A 14632-nucleotide genomic window follows, 5' to 3' on the forward strand; every position below is an offset into this window, starting at 1 on the left:
AACTGCAGATCGGACTGTGGCTTCTACTCCTCTCGGTCTACATTAGAAAATGATATGCCTTTGTTGAACAAATAACATTAAAATTTTCTCTTTAACATGCACACTTGCTGGTACACTGCACTTTAACCTCATGTACTTCCAATGATAATCTTCTTGCACTAATGTGAACAGATAGTCAGACCAGCTGCTATGCTCATGCGCCTTGTTTGGATGGATATAGGCTACCATTTGTAAATAAATATGTAGATACGTTGTGTCTTTTTATTATATGGAGATCCCTGATGTAATCTGACTCAAACCCTTAGATCTCCATATATGGAGCTGACCTGTTCTGACATTCCATATATTATCCTTTCCCATCCATCCTTCCTCTTTCGACGTCTCCCTTTTGACCGATACCTGTCCACTCAAACTCTAGACGCCCCAAAGTTATTAGTGCAGCCGGCGAAAAAAAAGTTCTCAACAGGCCCGGCCCTACCTGGGCCCTCATCAAACTCTGTACACTCAAGACACTGGCCCCGCTGCCATAGCCTGGTTAATAAACCAGACTAATATCGCACGGACCACGGGATATTAGTCTGGGGAGGCTCAGCTTGGATTTCATTTCCAGGAGGGCGGGTTGAAACATTTTCTCTTTGACGCAATTGGTCAGAGCTACTGTCAGTCAAAGGTCTCAAGCATTGAAAGTCACTGTACCAAAGCCCACCCATATTGCATACCGTGTCCCGATTGGCCACCCCATTTCTCTGTAGGAAATGGGCGTACAATTGAGCCTCTCCAGACCGCAATCCGCCGGCAGGCAATTGTTTTTTTGCCAACGGCTGAGTCGGTCTGGTTTATTAACCTGCCACACTTAGATCTCCATATATGGAGGCTGGAGCTGACCTGTTCTGACATTCCATATGTTGATCTGACCTGTGTACACTGTATATGGCCAGTACAGAATTCATGAATGTTGATCTGAACCCCCATGCCAAAGTGCCAGCGCTCGCCCAGCAGTCTGCCATCATCCAGGCGGATGCATGATCACTTCTCGCCCTCAGGGTGTCTTACTGGTACTGCAGTAACCCTAGCCTAGTTCCAGGTTCCTTCCAGACCTCACCCACTCCGGTGGCTACAGCAACCCTCTGGCCTCTAGTAGTTCGATAATATTCATTATTTTGGGGGATCCCCAGATTATTTTAAGGGATAGGTCCGATTTTTTAAATGTATGAATTTGCTATCAATATAGTCGTTGCAACTGTATTCATCGATTGCCTGGTGGGAGTTCTGCTCTAGTTTTGGTGAAATATTAAGTAATTCCGGTCATTTTGTGGGGGGCACAGGGGGCCACGCATTAAAAGTAAATTAATTCACAAAACAAGCATCATTTGTATTGTTGACCCATTTTGCATTATTCCCACCACAGGACTCAGGAAATGAATAAATACACTTGCAACCACTATAGTAATGGCAAGTACCGGTATTTCAAGATCAAAAACTGAACTATCCCTTTAAAGTTAGATATACATGGTTTCAAAATACATGGTTTCCCTTATTAAACTGTAAAACAATAAACATACAATAATTGCACATTTCACAACCTGAAAGGTTTGGAACCCTTTGGTCTCCAACAGAACCATAGGTTTTATAATTTATAATCACTATTGGTTACAGTAGTTAATGATTCTCATTAAGTTCATACATTTAAATCTGAGAAGATTGTGTGCACATCTCAATGCCTATATTCAGGACAGGTGCAGTATGTCATACATTTCAATGCCATTGTTAAGCTGACCCAAACCAATTAATTAAAATATTTTAACAGAAGCGCATCATTCAGGGGGGGGGGGGAAAGATTTGTGACAAAATCAATGTTTTTTTCCAAACTATTATTTTTATTTAGTTTACCAAATCAATTTGACCATTATGCGCTCTTGGTAGCCCTGGTGCGCTTCTTCTTCACCACAACAGGCTTCTGACTCTTCAGGATGGCACTGGCACGACGCAGAGCAGCCTGAGGGAGACGGAAAAACGAAATGGAACTTTGTTAGAATTCTGACTGCTTCCACATTCCATGACCAAAGGAACAGCAAGATTATTATCATACGTGACACTATAATCTCAAATCTTAACCCATTCTGACCCGAGATCAGATTCTAAAAATGTCTTCTACATCCTGACAGTTTTCTGAAAAAGCTATGTTTCTATGTCAGTCGTTTTTCAAAAATAGCAGATCTACAAGCTACCACCCACGAGTGGCGCGCTATGAGCTTGTAGATCTGCTATTTTTCAATAGCTAAAGCATAACATGATGCTAACACCAAAAGGGGGTTTAATTAACAGACCATCATTGCACTGAAACAGTATCCACGTGTCATCATGAACGTGCGCAATGATAGTCAACGGACGAGTGCGTTCATGAGTTTGGCCAATACCAAATGTGGCCACCATGTCCATTTCCCCTCTCTCTATTCATATATACTCTAAGGTTATGAGCAGCAGCAGCCTACCATGCGCAGGTCCTTCCTGTACTTGTTCTTGCTGATGATGTGCCTGATGCTGCATAGGGTGGCACGGGAGTTCTTGTTGATCGTGATCTTTTCATATTGCTTGGCTGGTTTGCGCAGACCTGTACAAAAAAAGTTAAGATTGTGTCAGTAGACTCGTTAAGAGCAATTGTATTTAGAAAGATTATACTATGGGACTCAGAAACCTAAAGCAAACTAATCAATTGAATTTGAAATAAATACAAAACTCCAAGCCAGATTAACCCAAACAGTATAATGGATAACTAGAGCATTACAACCTAAGGGACACCATTATATTTGTCACAGTACGATTGGAAAACCAGTCAATAGAAAAGGTGCACTCTGTGATTTGAACACTTCCTCCTTGTTTTTAACAGGCAAATATTTAATCATGCAGGGAAATGTTACAAGATGCACATAATTGTAACAATCCATTTCCTATTCTCTACTACAGCAGGAACATGCAAGTGATTAACCCTCTTATGGCGACCCTTATTAACAGTGGATTGTGCCTTTTACCTGCGCTATTCATGTTTAATTCATAATTTTAATGCCAATAGAAAAATCTGTGACATACACACTATCTCATTTTAACACTGTAATCCTATAGTATTATACCCAGTCCTGGTGATGGCGGTAAATTCACCATTATGGCGATTTTGACCAAATGGAGTGAATCTGGCGATGTCATTTTCGGTTCAATGGATTACAACATCCGCTCTTCACTGTGTTACACAGTCAGATGTCCGGGATGCTAAGCTATCATAGTTTATTTTAATAACTAAATCAAATATCCAATATTACGCAGCGATGCACATAAAGACCGCGCCGTGTGCGTGCGAGAGCGCGCACGCGATGATTTCGGCCGGTTTTAGGTAGATTACAAAGGCCGTTTTATAGGTCCTTTTATAGTTCACAAAGCATTGCAGAACAATGCGTTGTGCACTTGTAGATCTGCCATTTTCATTTGGTTGGGTACCGGGGAGACATTAGATTACTCTTTTGGGTCATGGGCTAAAAGGTTTGAGAAGCACTGATAGATTTTCAATATGACAATTCTGAAAAGAACGGGACAGAAATGAGTCTGATCCTGGTCCAAGAACACAGGGCATTTCCAGCCTTTGCAAAGTAACTAGTGCAAGCAGTGCATTTAAAGAATTCCAATGGTTGACATTTGATTTAAATAATGCAATTGATGTATGGCAGAGCAACTGAATTCTAGTCATTTCTAACATGTATTGCCACTGATGATTTGTGAATCATAAACACAAGACAATATTACAGGGCTGTTTGATATTTACCTGCCCGTTTCTTCAACACGACGACAACACCCTTGCCATCAGCTGCAGGCTGCACTCCAACAGTCTTCTTGTGCACCAGTCCATTGAAGCGGAAGGAGTTCTTGGACTTCAAGTTGTTGGGTTCCTGTTGTAGAGATGGATGCATAAAACACATGCATTAAACCAAATGCACCCTTTCATCTAAATCAAATTTTCATGTAAATCAACAGTATCCAGAAATCATTTAATCAGACAGGGTTAAGAATTAGGCACATGGATAAGCCTGTTAGTACACTATGCAGTACAGTGCTGTGGGTACATGCACGGTAGAGTGTATATGTAGAGGGCTATATGTCCATCTACAACATGACTGCTATACGTCTGTCTACATGTATAGTGATGTAGGCCTAGCTTTATACATGTATATGTAGACTGCTGTATACATCATGTATATACAGTAATGCTGTAGTATGTCTGTCTACTCTACATGTATACGTACGGTGCTGTAAGTCTGTCCGTTCCTCTTGAGCAGGTAACTGGAGCAGTTCCTAATCACCATCCACTGCAGATGAGCCGACATCTTGGACGAAACCTGGACATAACGGCATCAATTAAATAAAAAACCAAAACATTAAAACAGTTTCTTATTAACTACACCATGTACTTCAAAGTCACATCATGGACCTCTCTTCACTAGCAGAGCTCTGACCAATTATGACAGGACTGGGCTGCAATGTCTTGTCTCAGTATAAATAAAATAGAATCACTGGAACCTCATAAGTTCAGACATTTGTATTTGGTAGCATCATTGACAAGACTATTGACAGCAAACAAGTCACACACTGCACTCAAAACTACCGTCATTTCATTACATTGATGAGTCACTGAAAATAAAGTTATCCACATGCAAGCTTTTTCATCAAAAGCATTACTGCTGAAGGTTCTACCTTTACTTTGATAATTTTAACCTGCATTATATTTTAGACTTACAACCGATCAGCCTTAATATTTGTATTATGTTTTAAGTAGTATAATATCGTGTTAGTGGAGCATGTAATCTGAGTTCCCAGAAGTTTTATTTTTCGCCAGTGGAGCATGGAACACCAAACGTTTGTACTTATAAGTAACACATTTAATGATTTAAATGTAGCCCCATTAACCAAATTGAAAATGGCCACAGTAGACATGAATAATTATACGTGTATGCATACTGTGAATGACAGTCACTAAAGATGTCATGATTCAACAATCCATAACAAGTGAAAACAGAGCTCGCAAACTCACAACACACACCGAAAACAAAGTCACAGCACTACAGTCGCCTTCAACTAATTCAGGTCTACGGTCAACTTAAAACGTTTCATTCCACATTATAAACATTAAAATACTTTCTTCCAACACTCAAACGTTGTGTCGTCAAGTTCAGACCCGCCGAAGCTAATGAGCGCTAGCTTCGCATACGAGCACCGACGAGGCCTACATGTGCAAAGCCTTTATTTTCACATTAATGCCACGCTAGAACACCACGGGAAACGTAACACTGGGTGCAAAATAAACTACGCGACGATAATAACGTTCTTCTAACGAGCTGTGTGACAAATGGGACATATAGAAGTTGTGATTTCGTGAAGGTTTTGTGTGCACGAGACGCGACCACGTTACCTTTCGGCAGAGGAGAAGGATCGAAAAGGCCCGGAAACGGAAGCATCGTCATATTTAGCAATAAGGATGTGCGTCATCGATGCGCGACCATTGTTTACATCCTAAAATGTATCTTTGCTTGGGAAGAATGGAACTATAGAGACTTTATATAATTATTCTAATGTAACTATTAATATAACTATATGGTGAAAACATGGCCACTGTTAGCCTTTTTTTGAACGATTGATTGAATACTTTATTAAGTTTGTAAAAGAAAAAAAAGATACAGAAACAGATTTGATACAAAATAATGCTAAACGGATACGCCAAAAGCTTATTTCCATTGAGGTCCTGTGTATTCAATTAATCGAGACAGTAGGCTATTGTAGAGGACAATGCATTATAATTATTCCACATGCAACAAATGGTTTGTCCATTCTGTGTAAACAGTTGTGCTGTTGGAGATGGGATGGGGTAATTGATAATGCAGAAATTCACATCCAGTGGATAGGGTGTCAGTCAGTGACACCACCGAAGATCACGTTAGTCCCGATATGGAAGAAGACGAAGATCTGGAGACTCTTGGTGAACAACTGTATCATCGGATTTACCAGAAACATGCAGAAATCGCAGGGAAGCTTACAGGTAAATTGTTGTGAATGACTAGTGAAGGTACGAAATTAAGTTGTTTATCAGAAACGACACAACCCCTGTGGCCTGTGTTAATGTGTCAGAGTGTGTCCAACATCTCCAAATGAAACCAAATGGATCCTTAATCCTTATTTGGTTTAATTTGTGCCCTCTCTGAGCTACTAAATATTAAATGTAACACCGTGTGTGTGTGTGTGTGTGTGTGTGTGTGTGTGTGTGTGTGTTTCAGGCATGTTGCTAGAGCTGCCCCCTGCTGTTCTGAGTCAGATGTTGCAGGATGAGGCCCTGCTGACTGGGGCTTTGACCAAAGCCCTCACTGCCCTGCACCTGCAGCCACATAAACTCACTAGGTAAGTAGATTGTTTAAGGGCTTGCTGTGAACATTTTTGTCAAATTTATATTTTGCCACAGACATCCAAATGAGCAGACAATAATGTTACCAGAAAGGCATTAACACACAAAAAACTGTCTCTTTGTATGTTTCTGGTAACATTATTGTTACCTAAATGTATACTAGCGCAGTGGTTCTTCTCAAAGCGACCCTTGGGGGGGTTCCTTGAAGGAATACAAAACAACTCGCCCCAGGCGTACAGCCGGCGGAACAGCACGGCCTGGTATTCCTAACGTTAACCTCAGTAAAACTATGCCTAAACCTAACCCTATTCCTAAACTCAACCCAGTAAAACTATGCCTAACCCTAAACGTATTTCTAACCTTATTCTCAGTAAAACAAAATAAAGAATACAAGAACCGCCGCACCGAGCTGTCAGCGTGAGGTCAGCAGAAAAAAGCTGGGGTGAGATGGAATTGGGGCGACCATACCTGTTACCCCTTGAAGGTGGTAAAAATGGACCATTACAGGTCTGTAACTCCGAGAGTGTACAAATGGAACCTACGAGACCTATGAGTGTCCTGGAAAATAGCAGATACCTGATGAAAGTCGTAATAGATCGGAATGTTGTGGCCTAATAATAAACTACTGCTTTAGTGAAAACTTACTCATGTTGGTCCTTGAATATAAAAAGTTTGAGAACCACTGTGTTAGTGGACTCATGTGCCATAGTGTCATACTGTAGGCATCATATTGCGTCATCATCTTCATGAGTTGAATTGCTTTGCTTAATGCTTACACATAGGGTCATTTGAGTGTCAGTCCACAGTTAGGTTTATGTGAAGGAAAACCATGGCAAGGCTCAACGTCAGTTTACATTCATACTGAATGACTAACAGACTCTGAACCCCTAATTGCTCCCAATGTGCTGGTTGGTGCCTTGCATGGTTTCCTCCGCCATCGGTGTATGAATGTGTGTCTGAATGTAATGCACAAATGTGAAGCGCCTTGGATAAAGGCGCTATATAAATGCACCATATATCAAAGTGAATGAATATACTGTATGTAGTACTATGTACCATAGTATATATTTACATTTTCACAGCAAGGTGACTTGCAAGGACGAGGATGAAGATTCACTGGGAGAGCAGTTATTTGAGCTTGTGGATGTGTACAACACTGGTCATTCACAGAAAATTACTGGTAAGAATTGTGAACTCCCATAGGTGACACACACACACACACACACACACACACACACACACACACACACACACACACACACACACACACACACACACACACACACACACACACACACAGCCCATACAGTTATTATTTTTAGAAGTAGTAGTTGGCTGCAGTTCTGCAGCACACTGTGTCTGTGTATAATATTAACAAATACACTCTTTACTACAGGTATGTTGCTGGAGCAGGACAAAGATGTAGTTCTAAACCTGTTTTCAGACCCCACACTCTTGGAAGAGCAGGTGATGGTGGCCCTGAAGACCCTCAATGAGTATGTAATTCATTGATCATGTTTATCTTATCAAAATAACTGACTAATCAAGAGATGTGCTGCAAGGTCAAGTAATTGATTGTTGATTGATTGATATGCAGATATTTCTTTAATGTTTTATATATATCAACAAAATTATTAACTACTTAAGCGTTTATTATTTATTATTCTGCGCACAAATGGTGTCATACAAAAATAGTGAAAATAGCCTAAACTATCTACAAGCTTGGCTATTTTGCCTATAATGCGTAATGCCCAAAATAGTGAATGATTAGTCATCGATTATTTCATGAAATTATCTATTATCGATTTAAGTTTGATTAACTGTTGCGCAAATGAATTGAAGTGATGATGTAATATATATTTTTCAGGCAGAACGTGGAGGACATCAGTGACTCATCAGATGTTGATGAGGTCACAGATCGACTTGGTGAGAAGCTCTTCTCATTGGTGGAGGAGCTGGATCCAGTACATACAAATGACATTACTGGTTAGTGTTAGTTTACACTCCATAGTTGTTATTAAAAATAAAATAAAAGATTTGATCGTTCATATCCCACTAGGACCCATATATTTGCAATACTCCACCACAAAAAAAGAAATATTTAATTGTGATTTAGTTTCCTTATGCCTTTAGATGTTGTCGGCATGTACATAAATGTGCATATTTATTTAGAAAAGTGTTACATCAATAATTATTTTGAGATAATAATAACCATTAGAAACTATCAGTGCTCTTTGATCATTGGGATTTCCACAAACCTTTCTGTTGAAGGTTGAACGGTTCTTGGATTGTGTTTTCTCCTCAGGTATGTTACTGGAGATGGATCGTGATGTTCTCCTACAGATGGTTTCAGACCAAACCAACGCCATGCTGAAGACTGCTGTTCAGAAAGCACAAGAAGCACTGAGCAGCCTGCAGTGAGCAGTTTCATGCGAAGCCGAAGGACATATGTGCCTAAGTGGACTCAGAAATCGCTACATCCTCCTGAATGATAAAAACTGTTGACGGCATGAAATAGAAGCACAAATAAAGGCAGCTTGCTGCTAACAAAGAATAACAGAATAGCAGCAATCACTGCACTGAAATATTATAATTATTTGAACAAGTATTTTAAGTTGTTTTCTATTGAACATTCTGTCAAGTGTCAATCTAGTCTTAATTAGAATCCAAGGCAGAATCAAGGAGGCCCTGACAATGTGGATTAAGTAATCTCATGAGCAATTTTGCTCAGATTGGATCATCTTGAAATCAAGTCAGTTTGATTGTGTCTTGAATAAACAGACTGGCTATCAAATGTTTTATATTCAACATAGGTACAAATGGGTCTAGAGATTACATTTATAAGAACTAAAAACCATGTATGTCTGTGTCCTTAATAAAGTGCTTGCTATATACTGTACTGTGTTCTGCATATTCCAGTACTGTCTGGGGCTGAATCTAGTACAGCATGGATTTTCTAGACCAGTGGTTTCCAAACCATTTAGCTCGAGACCCAAAAGGGGAAATTGATGTCATCCTGGAACCCCAACTAGTGAAAATAGCTGATCTACAAGCTCACAATGTGTCACGTTAAAATGTATCTGCGACCCACAAATGGGTCCTGACAGTGTTTGGAAAACAGTTGTAGGCACTGTGGCCAGGTTCTGGACCACTTGCATCACACCGATGGTCACTGTACCAGCAGTGCTGAAAAGAGTACACGATGTCTATCAATACTGCAATGCAGAAACACCTTTTTGCAAGTAAAACTCTGGTAATCAATAATGTCCCATTTCACAAGGTATGTATAAAATCAAAATGTAGTAGAAAAAGACACGCACATCCAATTACCTATGTAGGCTGGATGCCAGATCAAACACAATCATAGAGTAAGAATTAAAAAGTCTGCACACCAATTTCATCTCCCAGTAATTATTTACTTAGAAAAGTGGTAATAGCTGAAGTGGTTAATGTATGTTTTGTAACTAACTAGTAACCTTTTAAACCTTTTAAGAGTAAAAAGTACAATATTTGTCTCTTAGTGGAATAGAAGTAAAAGTATTGAACACACACACAAGAACCAACTTACAAAATTACATGAAGAATAAATTCCAGAGACATCTTTCAAAGTGCTAAAGAGCGCAAAAATATCTTTATTATATATATTTTTTTAATTATTTTTGTCAATCTTACATGAGGAATTCTAGACACCATGAAAATCAACAGTTTCTCTTCAAATTGGGGACCATTGAAAATGATCTGGTAATCTACACAAACATTAAGAGCCAAGTGAAATGGGATAACAAAGGTTTAAATCTCTGGTAGAGACAATAAATCAAGTGTCTGCAAAATAAAATGACAGGGAAATGGCAATGTGAGTACAATTAGCTACCTTTTCACAATTTAGATGAAGGGCTATTTATCTGCAGAAGCGGTCATTACAAATTATTGTAAAGTGAATCCAACACATCTATTATGAATCATACTTGCATCAAAGCTAATCAGATAAAAATTAGTTGCTCTCCACACACTTTTATGACTACAACTCATAAATACAATCAATCAGATATACAGATATTTGGATATTTATTTTTAATGACATGATTTAGTCCTGTATCCTACAGTTCTGTAAACCACTCCTTGTGTGGATGAACGTGAACGCTTCGCAGAGGGAAAACAGACTGAACTGGGAGAAGACCCTGACAGATTACAAGGGTGAAGGTTCGCTGATGGACAATAAATATCGTAAATGAACAAACAAACACACACCACAAAAACATGTCGTCGTCGTCCCCGCCCAGGGCCGTGTGCCACCGAGATGCTTTGTTTAAGACCCCCCTAAAGGTCGGAGGTCATATCTTAGGAGAAGAGAACACAGCAGACACGGCACTATTAAAGTCTATTAAATTGGACACAAAAAGCTATATCCAGTTGATAAGGGAACACGTACAGTAAGAACCACAAATGCATGTACACAATTGTACAATAGGAATTTCATAGGTGCCACTTTCATTTTGTTTAATTCACAGTCATACAAAAGTAAAACTAGGGCCATAGACACAAGTTAGGGATAACTCAATTAGGACCGAGGAAGATCTTCAGCTGAGATGGGAGGGGGGGTGGGACTCAATCCCAGTTGTCACAAATGCATTATTGTATAGTATACTAGTTATGTCTATATGAACATACTATTTGTGTATACTTACAATACAGACAGGATTAAGCCCTCTAACACCTTACCAGTCAAAACAAAACAAAAACTAAATGCAATGTGTAATACCCAATTGCATTGTGAAATCCATGATCTCGACTGTGGTCGAAAAATGATGATGATAATACCCAATGAAAGGAAAACAAGATTTTGCTGTTTGATGATGACCAATATAGGGTTGTGTTAGATGAAAGGGGGGGTGGGGGGGGGGGGGGGTGCAGGAAGGGTCCTTCAGAGAGAAAGCTGTATGTCCATGTGCTTCACTTCCTCCCAGGCAGGATATCATTCATTCAGTCTGTTTAGAGTTTGTTTGTCAGAGGAGCTTCATTCATTTCAGCACAGGGTACTGCCTCTGACCTCCCAGTCGACCTGTCCGCACTCCTCCTGACGCGGCACTCGTCTAGCCAAAGGAAACCACAAACAACTAATAGATTAGGCAATGTAAAAGGAATATCTTAAAACTAGGGGTCTTCGATGTTTTTCAGGCTAAGGACCAATTAGCCAAAATGTGCAGGAGGAATGTAATCATTTTCTTTGCAAAAATGTGCCTCCTGGTGGCACTATAATATGGCAATGTTAACCCCACCAACCCATTGTAGATTTAAAAGCAGGTGGGGTTCATGAGCCTTCCTGTGTGGAGTTTGCATGTTATCTCTAGGCTAACCTGACGCTGCCAGATCCAAGAAGCTTGCTACACAAATTTGTTTCACAGCTTATTGGGATCTGGGATCGCGGAAGCAAATTAGATGACGGGGCTGTTCCTTTTTTTTCAAGATACTTGGTAGATGATTGGATTGGACCGTCTGACTATCACCGTGTGGGCGTGCAAACACAACCAATCATATTGACGTGTCTATATAGCTTCACATCCGGTTTCGCACATATCCCGCCCTTAGCTCACGCTGATTGGTTCGGTACGGAACGGATTGGTGTCAGCTCAACTCCCTGAGAGATCCCAGATGAAGGCTGTGTTGAGGAACATGGTTACCCAATACCGCCCCCATCTGGCAGCGTGAGGTTACCCCCCCCCCTGCTAGGGTACAGCAGGTGCCAAGTAACTACGTACATGTTCGTACCCCCCATATACTCTATATATGACAGCAGGGACTGTCAATTTACCTTTTAACATTAATCCAGTTGCTATGCAATGCCTCCGTCCCCACCAGCTATGGGTTTTTTACATCAAGCTCCATTTAGACTCCATTAAAGCAGGATTTTCAATGCCCTGTATCTCTAAAGCTTCGAGCGCTGTCCATGGTGAGCTGTCACGCATCCGATGTTCGGATGTTTGTCTCGCATCGCTCCCGACATAACCGTTTCTGGCGAGAGGTAAAGGGTGTGCGCTAATCCTCACAACAACCCCTCCTCCCTGCTAACCTGGAAATGAAAACGGAGGCTCGTACAACGGGAGCCTATGGCTGGCACAGCTTAGCTATGCTTATGCTACCACCTAGCGGGCAAGGTTTCTGTGAGGTACCGAGGGGTCAGTGTTATTTTCCGATGGATTCCTTACCTGTGCAAATTGGGCAGGGTTATAGAAGGTCACGCCTCCGGCAGGGGGCGGAGCTCCCTGGGCAGCTTGACTCTGTTAAAGAAACAACAGGTGGAGCGTTACAGGGTTACCTGGCCATACAGGTGCTTGTGTGGCTTGAAGAACGATGGTGAGCGCTTCCACATTCTGCCCCATGGTGCAAGTAGTGATGAGCTGGCGCTAGGGCTGCCCAGGGCGCCGCCCCGGTAGTTCTGAAGCTGCACGCACGTTCTCACACCCTCAGTTACACTATAAACGATGTTCTCACGCCCTCAGTTACACTATAAACGATGTTCTCACGCCCTCAGTTACACTATAAACGATGTTCTCACACCCTCAGTTACACTATAAACGATGTTCTCACACCCTCAGTTACACTATAAACGATGTTCTCACACCCTCAGTTACACTATAAACGATGTTCTCATACCCTCAGTTACACTATAAACGATGTTCTCACACCCTCAGTTACACTATAAACGATGTTCTCATACCATCAGTTACACTATAAACGATGTTCTCATACCCTCAGTTACACTATAAACAATGTTCTCACGCCCTCAGTTACACTATAAACGATGTTCTCACACCCTCAGTTAAACTATAAACGATGTTCTCATACCCTCAGTAACACTATAAACGATGTTCTCATACCCTCAGTAACACTATAAACGATGTTCTCATACCCTCAGTTACACTATAAACGATGTTCTCACACCCTCAGTTACACTATAAACGATGTTATCATACCCTCAGTTACACTATAAACGATGTTCTCACACCCTCAGTTACACTATAAACGATGTTCTCATACCCTCAGTTACACTATAAACGATGTTCTCACGCCCTCAGTTACACTATAAACGATGTTCTCACGCCCTCAGTTACACTATAAACGATGTTCTCATACCCTCAGTTACACTATAAACGATGTTATCATACCCTCAGTAACACTATAAACGATGTTCTCACACCCTCAGTTACACTATAAACGATGTTATCATACCCTCAGTTACACTATAAACGATGTTATCATACCCTCAGTTACACAATAAACGATGTTCTCACACCCTCAGTTACACTATAAACGATGTTCTCATACCCTCAGTTACACTATAAACGATGTTCTCATGCCCTCGGTTACACTATAAACGATGTTCTCACACCCTCAGTTACACTATAAACGATGTTCTCATACCCTCAGTTACACTATAAACGATGTTCTCACGCCCTCAGTTACACTATAAACGATGTTCTCATACCCTCAGTTACACTATAAACGATGTTCTCATACCCTCAGTTACACTATAAACGATGTTCTCACGCCCTCAGTTACACTATAAACGATGTTCTCACGCCCTCAGTTACACTATAAACGATGTTCTCATACCCTCAGTTACACTATAAACGATGTTCTCACGCCCTCAGTTACACTATAAACGATGTTCTCATACCCTCAGTTACACTATAAACGATGTTCTCACGCCCTCAGTTACACTGTAAACGATGTTCTCACGCCCTCAGTTACACTATAAACGATGTTCTCATACCCTCAGTTACACTATAAACGATGTTCTCACACCCTCAGTTACACTATAAACGATGTTCTCATACCCTCAGTTACACTATAAACGATGTTCTCATACCCTCAGTTACACTATAAACAATGTTCTCACACCCTCAGTTACACTATAAACGATGTTCTCACACCCTCAGTTACACTATAAACGATGTTCTCACGCCCTCAGTTACACTATAAACGATGTTCTCATGCCCTCAGTTACACTATAAACGATGTTATCATACCCTCAGTTACACTATAAACGATGTTCTCACGCCCTCAGTTACACTATAAACGATGTTCTTACACTATAAACGATGTTCTCACGCCCTCGGTTACACTATAAACGAAAAAAAAACCAGAAAAAGCCATCGTTCTCATGGTAATAAATCTAAAATATATATATATTTTTAA

At 40.6% G+C, this 14632-nt stretch overlaps 3 protein-coding genes across 4 annotated transcripts in view; 1 reads left to right on the plus strand and 2 right to left on the minus strand.

Annotated features, from left to right (window-relative positions):
• Positions 1-1856: 1856 nt before the first annotated feature.
• rpl28 (ribosomal protein L28) lies at positions 1857-5476 on the minus strand. The gene is made up of 5 exons (XM_083793110.1): positions 5453-5476; positions 4290-4382; positions 3812-3935; positions 2493-2611; positions 1857-1996 (listed from the first exon to the last, which is right to left on the minus strand). The coding sequence occupies exons 2-5, from the start codon at positions 4368-4370 to the stop codon at positions 1907-1909; spliced, it is 414 nt and encodes a 137-aa protein (XP_083649236.1). The 5' UTR covers positions 4371-4382; positions 5453-5476; the 3' UTR covers positions 1857-1906.
• Positions 5477-5564: 88 nt separating this feature from the next.
• Positions 5565-9481, plus strand: LOC310878732 (uncharacterized protein). The gene is made up of 6 exons (XM_083793109.1): positions 5565-6076; positions 6312-6432; positions 7519-7616; positions 7833-7932; positions 8304-8422; positions 8742-9481. Exons 1-6 carry the CDS (start codon positions 5986-5988, stop codon positions 8855-8857), a joined length of 645 nt encoding a protein of 214 aa, XP_083649235.1. The 5' UTR covers positions 5565-5985; the 3' UTR covers positions 8858-9481.
• A 562-nt stretch (positions 9482-10043) lies between these two features.
• Positions 10044-14632, minus strand: part of sec16a (SEC16 homolog A, endoplasmic reticulum export factor) — a 33171-nt gene continuing 28582 nt past the window's right edge. For both annotated transcript variants that reach the window (XM_083794226.1, XM_083794225.1), the window contains 2 exons: positions 12640-12711; positions 10044-11526 (listed from right to left, as the gene is read on the minus strand). In XM_083794226.1, the coding sequence (XP_083650352.1) occupies positions 11455-11526; positions 12640-12711 (144 nt within the window). In that variant the 3' untranslated portion in view covers positions 10044-11454. The remainder of the gene's footprint in view (positions 11527-12639; positions 12712-14632) is intronic.

The sequence above is a fragment of the Protomyctophum parallelum genome, assembly GCF_964188405.1.
Source record: "Protomyctophum parallelum genome assembly, chromosome: 21".
Lineage (NCBI taxonomy): Eukaryota > Metazoa > Chordata > Actinopteri > Myctophiformes > Myctophidae > Protomyctophum > Protomyctophum parallelum.